The sequence below is a fragment of the Euprymna scolopes genome, chromosome 14, assembly GCF_053919585.1.
Source record: "Euprymna scolopes isolate OS-2025 chromosome 14, ASM5391958v1, whole genome shotgun sequence".
In the NCBI taxonomy this organism is placed as follows: domain Eukaryota; kingdom Metazoa; phylum Mollusca; class Cephalopoda; order Sepiida; family Sepiolidae; genus Euprymna; species Euprymna scolopes.
In genome coordinates, this window is record NC_136495.1 from 80,802,665 (window position 1) to 80,817,327 (window position 14,663).

A 14,663-nucleotide genomic window follows, 5' to 3' on the forward strand; every position below is an offset into this window, starting at 1 on the left:
CATATATATAGATAGATATACATATATATAGATAGATATACATATATATAGATAGATATACATATATATATATATATATACATACTGTGTATCAAATTATTAACGAGTTTACATTTTACTTAATATTTAAGAAATGAGTGAATAAAAATCCATGAAACTTTGAGAAAGTGCTTACAATACTATTCGGCTCCTTCAGTCAAAAAATAAAAGTATTTAAAGCAGTATTAGCGAAACTATGGCAGAAGATAAAAATATCTGTTGCTTTCAGTGTGTCAAGTGTGTTGAGGTTGAGGAAAAAAAACACAATATACCCATAACTTGTTCATTGAAATAATTTTCAAACATTAAATGAAGTAGGAAAAATGCTTAGAACACAATAACTACATAGCAATTTCTACGTTGACATAATTAGTAGGGGATATGCGATCCTTTTTTATGAATGACTTGTAAAAGTCATTGCGACTTTTATGAAAGGTGTTGGTCCACAGAATTAGTCAAATTTGTGATTTCATCAACAGCTATTTGTAACGATATCTATTGGAGAGCATCCCAAAACTCATCTTTGCTCTTAAATTGGCGTCCACTTACATAGAGACATCGCTTCATGGTACTCAAAAGGTTCTCAATTCGGTTCAAATCTGGCAAATTCACAGGCCACTCCATCTTCCGTAGGCCAGAGAACCCCAGTTGTTGAGAATACTCTTTGCTTTTGTTTGCTGCATCCGAAAGAAGTATTATCCTGCATAAAAATAATAGTTCTTCTGAACGTCAACCTTTGCTTCTTCAGCCATGCTTCAAAGTGCTCCTTCAGAAAAGCTATGTAAGCATTTGACGTCATTTTTACGCCTTCTGGGATTTTCCATGTGCCAACTAAAGTACCTCCGATAATCCCAGCCCAAATCACTATCCCACCACCACCTTGTTGGTGCCTTAAACACTGATTAAGATGTCTATCTAGAACCCATCTCTTGCTCGAGCTATCTGGGCCATCAAGAATGACACGCACTTCATCCGTAAACAAAACTTTGGAAAGATCTGTTTTCATATTGTCCTCTGGCCATTTCAATTGTTTTTGTATGTGATGTTGCTTTAATAGAGGTTTTATCACAGGCTTAACAGACTTTGCCACTTTTTTCAGAAGGCAACATTGAGTACTTTTTGAGACATTCTTCAATCCGGCTTGGTCAAAAACTTCTCGACTTGTCTGCCCAGGGTTCTTAACAACTTCACGTTTAATTTGGAGTACAGAACAGCGTAAAACAACTCTAGATTTACTTTTATCAGCTCTCTTGCATACCTTTGTAGGGTCCTTGACAAAGTTCTTCAGTTTGATGGTACCTTCCTATCATTTTCAATATTTTGAGGGTAGTTTTAATTTTTGCTAGCTGTTCTGTAATAGTACTCTTTTCAGAACTACTCAAACCACCTTTATGACCCATTTTATTAACAAAAACTGCCTTGTTAATAATTTGACACACCTCAAATAACATGGATTCAGCAATTACAATGGAAAGTTGTTTACATTGTGCAGAACAATACGAAAATTTCACAGTACGCGCAGCTTAGCATTGCCAACGTTTCCAAAGCTTTTGATATGAAACTACTGGTAAGCTTCTGAAACTGGTAGAAAAATGTTATCTCGTTAATAATTTGACACGCAGTGTATATATATGTGTGTGTGTGTGTGTGTGTGTGTGTGTGTGTGTGTGTGTGTGTGTGTGTGTGTGTGTGCATATATATATGAATAAAGTTATTCTTTATTTTTTTGTAAGATGTTAATTGTGAAAAAAAAAAAAGAAAAAAAGAAAAAGAAACAATTTACCTTCGACTGTCATCTGTTTCTTGATTAGGTAAAATTCCATTCGCAAAGATTTTCACAAGAGTTCCATAGTTTATTGGCGACGTAAGTGTATCCAAGTTAAGAGGGGATGAAAGACTCCCAAAGATTCTTTGCGAAGTCGACATGAACGGTGAGATCAGAGTCTCTTGGCTGCTAAGTGAAAGCAATGAACTGCAGCTTCCGGATGAAGATACGACCGAAGATGAGAGATCAACATGATTGTTTGTGGAAGAACTGGAACCGTTTGTAATTGATGATGGAAGCGTCGTATTGGTTTTGGCTGGAAGACTTCTATAATCAGCAGGCAAAGAATTTGAATAGTTCAATGGCAAAGATATGGCAGGTGAAGAATGGCTGGCTGACGAAGATGGGTCCTCTTTATTCATGGCAGAAAGAGCATGCCCATTTTTTAAGGAATTATTTGCTGGCATAGTTAATGCATCTGAATTATTTATTGGAAGCGATAAAATGCTTAAACCATCCATTTTGCAATGGTTGTCTCTAGGTTTTAAAGTATCACAATCAAAACTGTCCCCTTCATCTTCCTCCTCCTCCTCAACATCCTCCAGCCTCTTTCCTCTTTTCGTTTCATATATTTCTTCTGCAACATCTTCATTTTTATCTTCAGTATCACTATGTGTGACAGCAATTACATTTCCACTATAGAAAAATAAAAAAATAAAATTATATTCAGGTACTTTTATAAGTTAGATGACAACAGCTTGTGCCCATCTAATAATGGGCAAACAAATCACAGAATCGGTTTAGGTTGGATCACTTTCACTAGAAACAAAAAACATCACTTTTAAACACATACGATACAAAATCAAAATGAAAATTTATAACACGTTTTTCTTTTAGTCTTATATAAACTTGAATATGTCAACTGGAATGTAAAATTATATCAAAGTAGAAACTTTTCAATACGCTTCATTACTGATCATAAACTATCTGATCACATCAGTATTGTAGAGTTGCATAAACTCACTATCATCACATCTAGGTCCTCTGTCATCAAATGTAACTCTTGAGATTGAAGGCATAATAAAAGGAAGGTAGACAAAAGAAAAGATGGATAGACAACGTTTGTGAATGGATGAACATGAAACAAGCGAACACCTTGGCCCAAAATTATAAATCTTGGAGGGCACTCAGCCATGTTAATGCATACTCTGCAGCTACCAGAGAAAACATTTAATAACATTTTAAGTAATTGATACTTTCAGCCAATGTGTGATATGCCTGTTACAATATTTTGATAACGATGATCAAAATTTTATTTCTACTTTTTTATTAGAACTGACCTCCTCAGAATTTAACTGACACGTATTTTAACCTACCAAGACTAAAGTACATGAATTTTAGTCACCTAAGTAGGCTGGAACACCTAGAATCACTCCTCAAAAAGACCTGCATATAAAAATTATGCCAGGAGAGTAATAACTAGAAATTTTGAATGAAAGTTTTTGATGATGGCTCCACATGTTCTAATCTGTGATTGACACAGTAAAATTGTTAAATGTCTTCAAGCGTTTTAGTTTTAATAGCATCACAAAATACATTTAAAACTTATGGTTTCAACATAAAAAGAATGATGTACAATGATAAAAAAAAAATAATGGACTTCAATTAGTTTAAGTTACTTGACATGTTTGTTAAAAGATGTCAACTCAATAATTTATGTAAGAATTGTTTGAAATATGAAACAATTGTTATGGTTAGTTTTGATGTTCACACACAAAATTTTTACATTTTCATCAGTTTTCAATAAACGGTCCTCATAAGTCATCAAATTTTGCTGATTTCTTTCATAATTTTCAATTCTCTCATAATATTCTTCATTCAACTGACAATCTATCCATCTTATACTTGAATAGCTTTTAGCCTTGATAAATGATGACTCCTTAGTTAAAAAGTCTTTGTTCATTCTTTCTTTTATCATTGTATACCATTTAAGTTTGAACATTGGTGCTTATTCAGATTGGCACTTCTGACAGCATTTCAAATTGAAGGAAATACAGAAAAGTCTGTATGATGTATGTATCAGTCAAGATGAAATAGTCCCAAAATCATGTAATTTGATCAAGTAGTTTTTTTTTTTTTATTCAAAGAAATCAAATTTTACTCCGTGTTGATAGGGGGGGGGGTAGAGACAATAGTAAAATCAAGGGCAGACAACTAATTTTGATTTCAAGTTTTTTTTTTTCATAATGTCAAAAAGATGACCGAAATGTAAGTTTTAAAGCCAAAGAATAATTTATTAGCATAATGTGTATTAAAAAGTTTGTTGTTTTTTTTCAGAAAAAAAGATGTTCAAATTTTGAAAACATCTTTAGAAGGTTTCATTTTATAAGAGCTAAAAACAAAATTAGAAGAATATTGAAATGGTTTCAGCCTCACTTATCAATAAAAAAACGTCAATTCTTTTTTCTAAAAAAAAAAAAAAAAAAAAAAAAAAAAAACTACTTCATCAATTATTGTGATTTTTGGAATATACCATCTTCATTTTGTTACAAGTAGATACATAAGATTTTTGTTCATTTTTGTTTAGCGCTAAAAGTGCCAATCTGAATAAGGATCTGAACATTTTCTTTTGTAGGCTTATAATATATCAGTTTTTATTATAAAATTTATTTTATAATATTTTATATAACCTTTTTTTATAACACAGAATTTAACTTCAATGGTTGCATGAGAGAAACTAAAAGTTGAGTCTTTTCAAAAATGTTCAAAAAGTTTGCTACCCTTGCATGAACCTTCACTGCCTCAATGACATAAATTGTTGTGGTAAATGAAGCCTTTGGCAATGCATTATACAACAAGGGGGACTGTTTCTGGTATTTTAAACCAAAAAGAAAATTTAGAAATTTAATCAATGGAACGTTTTATAGCCATACAAAATGAACCTGAGAGCATATTCTATGATCAATATAAAATATTTTGAAATTAAAATCTATGTTCCTATTTACTTGCTTCCATATGAAAGCAAAGTTAGACACAAGTTCGGTTTAATGTGGGGAAAAATCCAGCTCCTCAGAAAGGGACACTGAATTGAGACAAAAATTTAAATTGCCTCAGTCTAGGAGAACTTCTTCACTGACCAATACACTTTGTTCCTAGCTGAAAATATGTTGTTTCTCTTTATGAATTTAGATTTTCAATGATTATAGAAAATAATTTGCAGCAAAGTATGTATTGTATATCACATGATACAGTATATAATAACAAATGAATTTTATCAGAAACAGAGTTTGATTCATCACGTTAAATGCCATTTGGGCCCGACTTTGAAAATCTGACAAGATAATTTTATATGTTAAATTAATGAAGATAATTAAATTATCATCTGAATGTAGCGATTTCTAAATTATGTTAATAAAACTATACAACAATAGAATAAGTAGATTACGTAACATGCATACCACATGATACTAGAAAAATTAATTGATCTGGGAAGATGCTTGATGGAAAGGCATATACATACACGTGTGTGTGTGTGTATATATATATATATATACACACACAATTTATAAATTCATGCAGAAATGTATAAAACAATTCTGTGAAAACTTAAGTTTTTTTTGTAGGTCATTTAAAAGGAAAATACCAACCTGATGTCTGCTATAATTAAAAATAGAATTATAACAAGAAATAATATTTGTCACAAAAAAAAAAAGAAAAGAAAATTCTAATAAAAAAAAAAGTTTTATTCATGTAAAATGGTTTCATGAAAAAAATATTTGGGTGTATGAAAAGTATTTTCATTTGTAAAAATCTTTAGCTCTTAGTCCTTTTTATTGATGTATACATCTAAGTATATTACGAAGTAACTATATTATTAATTGCAGAGTTTTTCTCAGTATAAAATTTTAAAACTGCATTTATGTTCAGATGAATCATCGGGCTAAGTGCCTAACGATTCCTTCTCCAAAATGAAAAGCAGACGCCTCTTTATAGCTTGATTGCCATAATTATATTTTGATACTTTACTATAAAGCTCTACTCATGTATTGAGCACTGTTGAAGTAAATACTGAAAATTTATACACAATAAATTATATCACCTTATAATATTATACATTTATTGGAGGTGATAGTGGTCTAGTGGTTAATGGCACAAACTGACGACCTGGGTGTTGAAAGTTCGAATCCAGTTTGTTCTACAAAAACCACTTTCACTTAGGATGTTGGCAACCTTCACATAGTCCCTCTCGTAAGTACCCAATGTACTTCTAGAAAGAATTCTAACTAAAAAAAACATCGGAGAAATCAATGCCAACAATAGAATCTTCAAATTCATACGATATGATGATTATACATTGATACATTGAAATAATACATCGATATAGGTTGGTTTCTTTTCACTCTAAAGAAAAAAATTGATAATAATTTACATGTGTCTGTACACATCATAAATATATCCATATATATGATATACACATCATAAATATATCCATATATATGATATACACATCATAAATATATCCATATATATGATATACACACCATAAACACATGTGCAAAAGAAGTCTCTTTACTTCTTATATAAATATAATAAAGAATAATCCTAAAAACAATACAGAAGCAATGAAACTTATTTTTAATTGTGCAAGAAGAACGTCTGTATATATGTCACAGTTTAAGAATTTTCAAATGCAATCAAAGTAGAATAAATAATAGCAGTTATTGTAACACAACACGTTATGAGTACATACATCAGTGGCCGACTGGGGCAAAGATGTTGGACAGAAGTCAAAAGGCTGGCATTCGAACCCAGTGAGCAATGGCAAAGCTTTATTACATTCACAAATTACAAATCTTTGAAAGACTGAATGTATATGTATGTGGATAAAAATACTTATCGTTATATATATATATTTCATTATTTTTGGAGGTACAAAACTTTATTATAGATATGAAAAAGGGAAGACTGAGTTTTTTTGTATCCATGGTAAAAAGAAGGACGGAGGGAAAATATTTAAAGGAAAAAAAAAATGATTAATAATGGAGGAGAGTCAATCGACCAGGTTTCGCCCTCTCTTTTCAAGGCCAAATCGAGTTTTTTTTGTTTTTTTTTTACTAATGGGGAAACGAATTTAAAAGTGGGGAGCGACTAAAATAAAATAAAATTATCGGGGGGGGGGGAGAAGACGCCTTAGACACAAATCACGTTAAAACCTAGAAGACAATCTCTCTGCTTACAGAGAGAAGATCTCCTTAACCGGACATGAATAGTCTCCAAGACCTTCAAATGAAATAACGAGTGAGCATGACTCAGGATAGAAAATGAGTCACTGCTGAAATTCATTGCACATCGCGGGTTTTTAAGCAAATGGTCCGTTATGGCGAAACCATACGTATTGCTCAAGATGTCCGTTGGTTGGTAGACTCCATTCTGGATTTTACTAGGTACGTGTTGTTGGACATGACCATCCAACTTGAGGGTTGTTCTGCCCATGTAGTTGGCACTGCAACTACATTTAAATTGATAAATAACGTTATTCATATGATGGGGAGGCAGAACATCCTTTAGAGAGGATGGCAATAATGGTTTTGTCGCAAACGCCACACGTATATTGGAAGCAAACTAACAATGTTCCACAGCTGAGCTAATCTGTTTGGCGAATTTTTCACTCACTATCCCTAAACAAGGCAAACGAATGTAAATTGGACATTATATATACATATATATATATATATATATATATATATATATATAACACATACCATTTCATGTGTCCGCATAAAATAATTTTTTTGTGTCGATTTTCAGTATTTACTTCAACATGGCTTAATTCATGAGTAAGACTAGATAGTAATGTTAGCGTGATGATTTCCTATGCGGATGAAATGCAGAAGTCTCTATGCAGCTTAATTTTCATATATATATATATATATATATATATATATATATATATATATATATATATATATATATATATATATATATATATATATATATAGGGTGTCCATAAAGTTCGTGTGCACTTTAAAAAATTTATAACTTTATTTATATTTGCAATAGAAATAATCTGTGAAAAATGTTATAAAGTTTCATGTATCTAGTTTTAAGTATAGTTATTGAATAATTTTTCACCACAAAATTCGTAACAATTTTTAGATAAGTAAAAAATATTTTCTTTTGTTTTTCAGAATCAATTTGATCCCATGGCTTCAACTGAGGAAAAAGTAAACTGTGTCCTTTGGTTGGCTGAATTGAAATCTACTATTGTTGTACAAAGAAAGTTTAGAATTGAATACAATAAAAAAGCGCCTCATAGGAACACCATTGTTAAATGGATGAAAAAATTTAAAGAGACAGGCTCTGTCCATGATAAACCACGGTCTGGAAGGCCATGTGTCAGTGATGAAAGTGTTGCTTCCATAGAAGAATCCTTTATTGCAAGTCCAAGAAAGTTTGTAAGACGGGCATCATTGGAGCATCATTATTTCTATTGCAAATACAAATAAAGTTATAAATTTTTTAAAGTGCACACGGACTTTATGGACCCCCTGTATATATATATATAAATGAACATTAAAGAGAACAAAAAGTTTCTGTTTGCTTACACATTTTTTCAATTTTTTCCCCATTTTTCTTATCTTTTTTGTGTTGAAGTCGAAATCGTTGAGATCAGTCCTATATGTATTACTCGCAAGGTTTTTACAAGTTTGAACTGGCATCCTCAGTGAGGCTAAGTGGAAGACTTGAGAGAGACGAACAATGGTAGTAGTAGATAGGTGTCAGATACTACTAAAACTTTCCGTTGTTAGTCTCTCTCATAATGTTCCACTTATGCTCATTGAGGATGCTGGTCCACACCTGCAAAAACCTTACAAGTAATACATATAGGATCGATTTCAACAATTTAAACTTCAACACACAAAAAAAAAAGAAAAAGAAAAATGGAAAAATAATAAAAAAGGTATAATCAAACTAAAACTTTCTGTTCTCTTTAATAATGTCTGTTTAAATGAAAAAAATACTTCCCAAATACACATACACACACATCTTATGAAGTATCTACATATATCTTGTGATATATTAATATGTATTCTTCCTGTACTGAATTTCAATAAAAGAAAAACTTCCCTTTTTTCTTCCTGTTCTTCAACTTTTTTTTTAGTCGTTCTTCAAACATGTAAAAAAATTATCTTCACCCCCTTCCCCGTTCTTTGTAATTGATATATTTCTCAAAGATGTTAACTGAAATTATTCTATTTGATGACAAAAGGATAATTTAAGATGTCATATTTTTGTTTATCTTTTTTAGAATTTAGTCAAATTTTAATATTGTGGTTAGCTTTTTATGAAAATATAAATATTAGCAAATTATTTAAAAAACAAAAAACAAAAATAAATTGTAGATGAACAAAGAAATCAAACTAAAATAATATCCTACCATTTATTCTGCATAAAAATTAACTTACATTAAAGAAAAAAAAAGCAATTATCAAACTGTTGACTAAGAGTTACTTCCCTTAGATTGTACATTTTGTGCTAAGATAATTCTTGTGATTGGACTTATTTTTACTAGCAAAGATACCAGCGATTAGCTAGCGCGTTATTTTGTTATACACTTGGACACCCTTACAGTAAGTAAGAGCTGCACCAAATATAACTTTAAGTTTTCACATTGACCTTGGAAAATGGTGTGTCAGAGATCATGATCATGTCAAGTTTGATCATGATCAGTCTAGTAATGTGGGCTGTAGGAGAGTATATATACATAGGCTATGATCTTGACCTTTTTACCTTGGAAAATGGTGTGCATCATCCCTAGATGAGGGACCATCATCATGCCAGGTTTGGTCATGATTGGTCTAATGATGTGGGATGTAGGAGAGTTGTACACACGGATAAACACACACGAACGTTACTACTGGAGATTCCTCCAAATTACATTGTGTAATGCATAAAATTAATATTCAGATACAGAAACCAAGTATTAGATTATAAGAATAAGTACTCTAATATGATATCTTTTTAAAGTAACAATAGCATTCATATATTCTAACATTTTATTAACAATAAAGTTAAAAATAATAAATTAGAACAAAAACATGAATAACCAGCTGCTGAAACACCCCTAGCCTTGGTCTGAAACCTTTTCCTCCAAATTTTAATTATACCTCAGAGACATAAAAAAACGTTGCCCATGGATTCAATGCCAAATGTAATTCTACTCATCATGCTGAAGAGTAGATTATATCTCTGAAACGATTGTACACTACCTCTTGATTAGTTATGTCGTTTTCTTGGAACATGTAAATAATGAGCTTCATTTACTACACATTTAGTCTATAGGACTAAATTCTCCTATTAAGTTGATCTTGTAACTGCAGTATTCAAAAACAATGTTAAATTCATAAACTCCACCCTTCTTCATAAGTGGTAGATATAAGTTTATTTATCTTCTGTCGTTCTCATGCTCTGAATTCAGACCATTTCTTTATATATATATATAAGTTATGAAAATATATATGGCAATTAAGCCACACAGAATATTCCGCATTTCATTCTCAGGAGAATTCGTCAGGCTTGTGCAAAAAGTTGTGGTTATCGCGTGTTTTTATATATGCACATGCTATTGAATTTTCTAGTTTTTTTTTTTTTTTTTTTTTTTTTTTTTACACAGTGATCACCACTTATCAAGGCCCGGAAGCCACTCAGGGATAAGGGTTATTGCAAGTACATCACGTTAGTGAGGAGATTTTATGAAGTGTTTAATTAGGGGGGCGGTTCATTAGGAATTTGTTAACATTAGACTTGAAGACATCCAAGTTGTAGTCCGGAGGGAAGCAGGCAGACGGAACAGAGTTCCACAGGCGTGCAGTTCTAAGAAAGAAGCTTTGCTCATGAAATCCGCGTTTTGATTTAGGCACAGATATAGAGTGGGGGAAATTTTTCACAGTGGATTCAGCTAGACGGGTGATTTTCGTGAAAGTTTGGCGAGGGGGGACCAGGGATTGGAGTTCAGACGAGCACCTGCCATGAAAATAACGATAAAATTTTATATTAGTTAGTCAATCAGCTTGCTAGTTACCACTGCACTCATCCCAATCAGCCCACTTACAAGACAAAAGCACAGTTGACCTCCGGTTCACCCCTTCTCTTTATGTGTATATATTTTCATAACTTACTACCTACCTCTACCTATGTATTGAGCACTGTTGAAGTAAATACTGAAAATTTAGGCATAAAATTATATCTTTATATATTAATTTATGTGATTAAATGAAGTAGTCATATATATATATATATATATATATATATATATATATTCCAGGTAGAAAGATATCCAAAAATTAAGACTAATTGAATTCAACAAGGGTCGTTGATAGTGTTCGATTGAAGAGAGCAAATTATTTGTGTTTAATTCTTTATATAAATACAGTCAATATGTATATTATTATTATTATTATTATCATTACTCTGTGAGATTTTAATTTTTTACTTTTTTACTCTTGAAGGGCGAAATAGCATTCAAAATTTGAAATCCGCAAGAAAGTTTAATAAATAAAATTAAAAAGAAACAAATAGAAATTAACAATTAAGGAAACATTATTTGGATAAAAATTTTAAATTATTTCAGAGGAATATTTGGAGAAAGTAAAGTTCAAGATAATTTTATATATCTTGTTCTTTTATTTTTAAAATGATAAAAACATACAAATAATTTATTAGCAAAACTTTAAAATCTGCCTTAAAATGATCCAAAAACTGTTTTTGAAAAAATATTTTTTATGTTCAGTCAAAATAAAATTGAATTAAGTCAAAATTTTAATAAACAAAACACAAAGTTAAAATTTAAACACATTTTTATTTTTTATTTTTTTTATTTACATGGTGTCATTTGCACAACCTTTCAGCCGTTGTACTCTTCAACCTTCTTCAACCTAGAAGTTGGGAGTTCAATCCCCACAGAAAGAGCTTAACAAAAAAAAAATATTAGCTGATAAAGGCATGAGATGTAGAATGAAGACAATCTTCCTAAGTGGACGAAGTAAATGGTTCAGTTCAAACTTCCCGAAGATTACCAACTACAACCAAAGATCCCTGGATAAAGCCGTAATTTGCAATAACCGAAATGTTGTGAAGATGATAGCAACTAATATGTGTATGAGAATAAATAAAAACACAAATTATTCAAGCAAATTAACAAACAACAAAATAACACATACTTCTCGATTTTTCACAAAGTCAAACAAAAATATAAAAAGAAACTTTACAAAAGAAAAACGTACAAAAAAAACAATCATTGTAGCACGATCTCATGATGCTTTGCTAATCTAAAAATAAAAACTGAAAAAAGAAACAGGCTTTACATTTTGAACTTGTTTATCTGTAACAAATATCTCCATTGCAAATAGTGATGCCATGTGCATAAAAGAATCGTCTTTTTTTTTTCGTGAACTTTTTTTCACACTTTGATCCAAGATGGCTGACTGATTTCAGTCAAACTTGAGCATAATTCACATTTTAATTACGTTACATGTTTCATCTGATAAGAATATTTGAATGCAAAATATGATAGATGCAATTTCTTTAAATTGAGAGATTAGGCAATAAAAAAATATGAAAACTTCAAATCTAGAATTTTACTGTAAAAACTTATTTTAAATTAAATAAAAAAGATTAAGCAAATATTTAAAAACTGATTTTAGGTTGGATCGATGACATGCAGCACTTTTGGTAGTTGAAGCTTAACAACTTTGAGATGGTATCGACCATTCGTATTATTTGGATTCTTCGAACTACTGTTCTCATCCATAGTGTTATTTTCACAACATTTCGGCCGATGTAACCTCCAACCTTTTTCAAGTGTATCTTGTTGAATTCTGGAATCAGGACTGAATTTCGAATGGAATCCTTTTTTAATCTATGGGACTATGCTGTTCTCATTCTGTCAGCCTTGACCATGGATTAAATAAAGGGTTCCATTCGAAATTCTGTGATTTTGATAGAAAGATTAGAGTTTGACAAAATACATCTGAAGAAGGCCAGAAGTTATATAATTTGAAACATTGTGAAAATAATACTCCAAATGAGAACGATAGTCCAAATAACCGAAACAATACAAATAATCAATAACCATCTAAAAAAAAAATTCAGAAAAATGTTATCAATTGTGTTTTGCATTCAAACTTTTTAATTTTTACAGTAAAAGAATTTTGAGAAAGTTCAACAAGAGACTTTAAAATATAATTATGATAGGATTATTCCATGAACTTATTTTCATTTATTGGAATAAAAATAATCTAATTAATAAAACATTATTTTTATACAGTTGTATTCTACAGAGAATTTCGATTCATTTATAATTAAAATGAAATCATTCTAAGAAAAATTTTTTACTATTACCTTTTTTAAAAAAAAAGTATAAAAATTTTATGCAAATTTTGATAGAAATTAGTCAATACATCTTCCAGACAAGAACTAAGTAATTGTACCTGAAATTGTTGATATGGAGATTTTCTATTTCTTGTTTTCAACCCTAATGTAACAGATAAAAGGTTATGCATTTTTCACGATTTCAAAAACTACATGTCATATTTCAGAAACTACATGTCATATTTCAGAAACTACATGTCATATTTCAGAAACTACATGTCATATTTTCAGAAACTTGAAAAACATTGAGGACAGAATTAAAATAGCAGAACTGATAAGTGTTAAAAAAATCCTGCTAAAAAATGACAAAACGGGAGAAAAAGTTGTTTTTTTTTATAGAATTCAGTAAAGTGTTCACAAATTAAAAAAAAAAAATTCTCAAAATGTATATTTCATTTGATTGCAGTCGGTAAACTTGGATTGTTATCAACATACACTTTTAGAGTAAAGCTTTCTAAAAGTTTGTGAAATTGTCAAAAAAATGAGAATATTTTACTTGTGCATTATTATTACTAATACTACAGCCCCCCCCCCCCCAAAAAAAATATTAATGGTAATATCAACATAGACTGACTCACACCAAATAGTTATGAAAGGTCAAAGAGGATGGAAAGACTGAGGAGAAGAAAGTACTAACTAGACCTTCACTGAATGAGTGCAAAAAGGACCGAGACCTTGAGGAGCCTTATTGCTAGCCAAATTCCAATGAGAAGTTAATGCTAAGTGGCTGTTGCGATAACAGGATAAAGGTTATCGAAAAAGATGGTGAGCACTGGAAATCTGAAGAGACTTGTCACTCCGACTCTTGGAACACCACTGGTTATGTGAGAACTCCTAGTGAGTAAAAAAAAATAATAATAATAATAATAATAACAACAATAATAATAAACGAACAGCAAATCAATTATTTTTCTTTTCTCCAGATGGATATTTTATTAGTTCAAGGGGGTGGGAATCTTACATGGCAGTGAAATATTGGGCCCCAAACATTTCACACATGCAGCAGTTTCAGTATGTCATGATCGGGCTATGATCAGATTTATGTGCAGGTGTAAACTGGAAGAAATGATCGCTTTGAGCGTGCTTTACCATAGACTTGGTATTACTTGGGATTATGAATGTCTTACGCACATGAGATCTCAGGTGATTGAGCCATGTACAGCATGCCACCTCTTATATCAACTCCATAACTTGCCCAAAGAATCTAGGCAGTAGGGAATGTGGTAGACCGAGACAAACCTGGCTTTTGTAATGTGACGACATGCAACATGACCAACATCAACCGTTTTGATCGGACTGTGCAGAGAGCACATGTCAGTTGTTGTAGCATTACAAGTTGATGTTTTCTTTTTAGATAATTGTTATTTTATCAACTTGCATGAAAAGAGATATGTTAAAACCGTTTGAATTATGCAAATTACATCAGTAG

General features: G+C 31.1%; 1 protein-coding gene and 1 long non-coding RNA gene across 11 annotated transcripts in view; one reads left to right on the plus strand and one right to left on the minus strand.

Moving 5' to 3' along the window:
- LOC145293117 (uncharacterized) overlaps nt 1-8,121 on the plus strand; it is a 68,738-nt gene extending 60,617 nt beyond the window's left edge. Inside the window, exon 3 of the long non-coding RNA XR_013869668.1 lies at nt 7,993-8,121. This is a non-coding gene — a long non-coding RNA (uncharacterized LOC145293117). The remainder of the gene's footprint in view (nt 1-7,992) is intronic.
- LOC145293116 (uncharacterized) overlaps nt 1-14,663 on the minus strand; it is a 327,847-nt gene that overhangs the window by 200,418 nt on the left and 112,766 nt on the right. For all 10 annotated transcript variants that reach the window (XM_080139507.1, XM_080139503.1, XM_080139504.1 and 7 more), the window contains one exon: nt 1,823-2,500. In XM_080139507.1, coding sequence (XP_079995633.1) covers nt 1,823-2,500 — 678 coding nt within the window. The remainder of the gene's footprint in view (nt 1-1,822; nt 2,501-14,663) is intronic.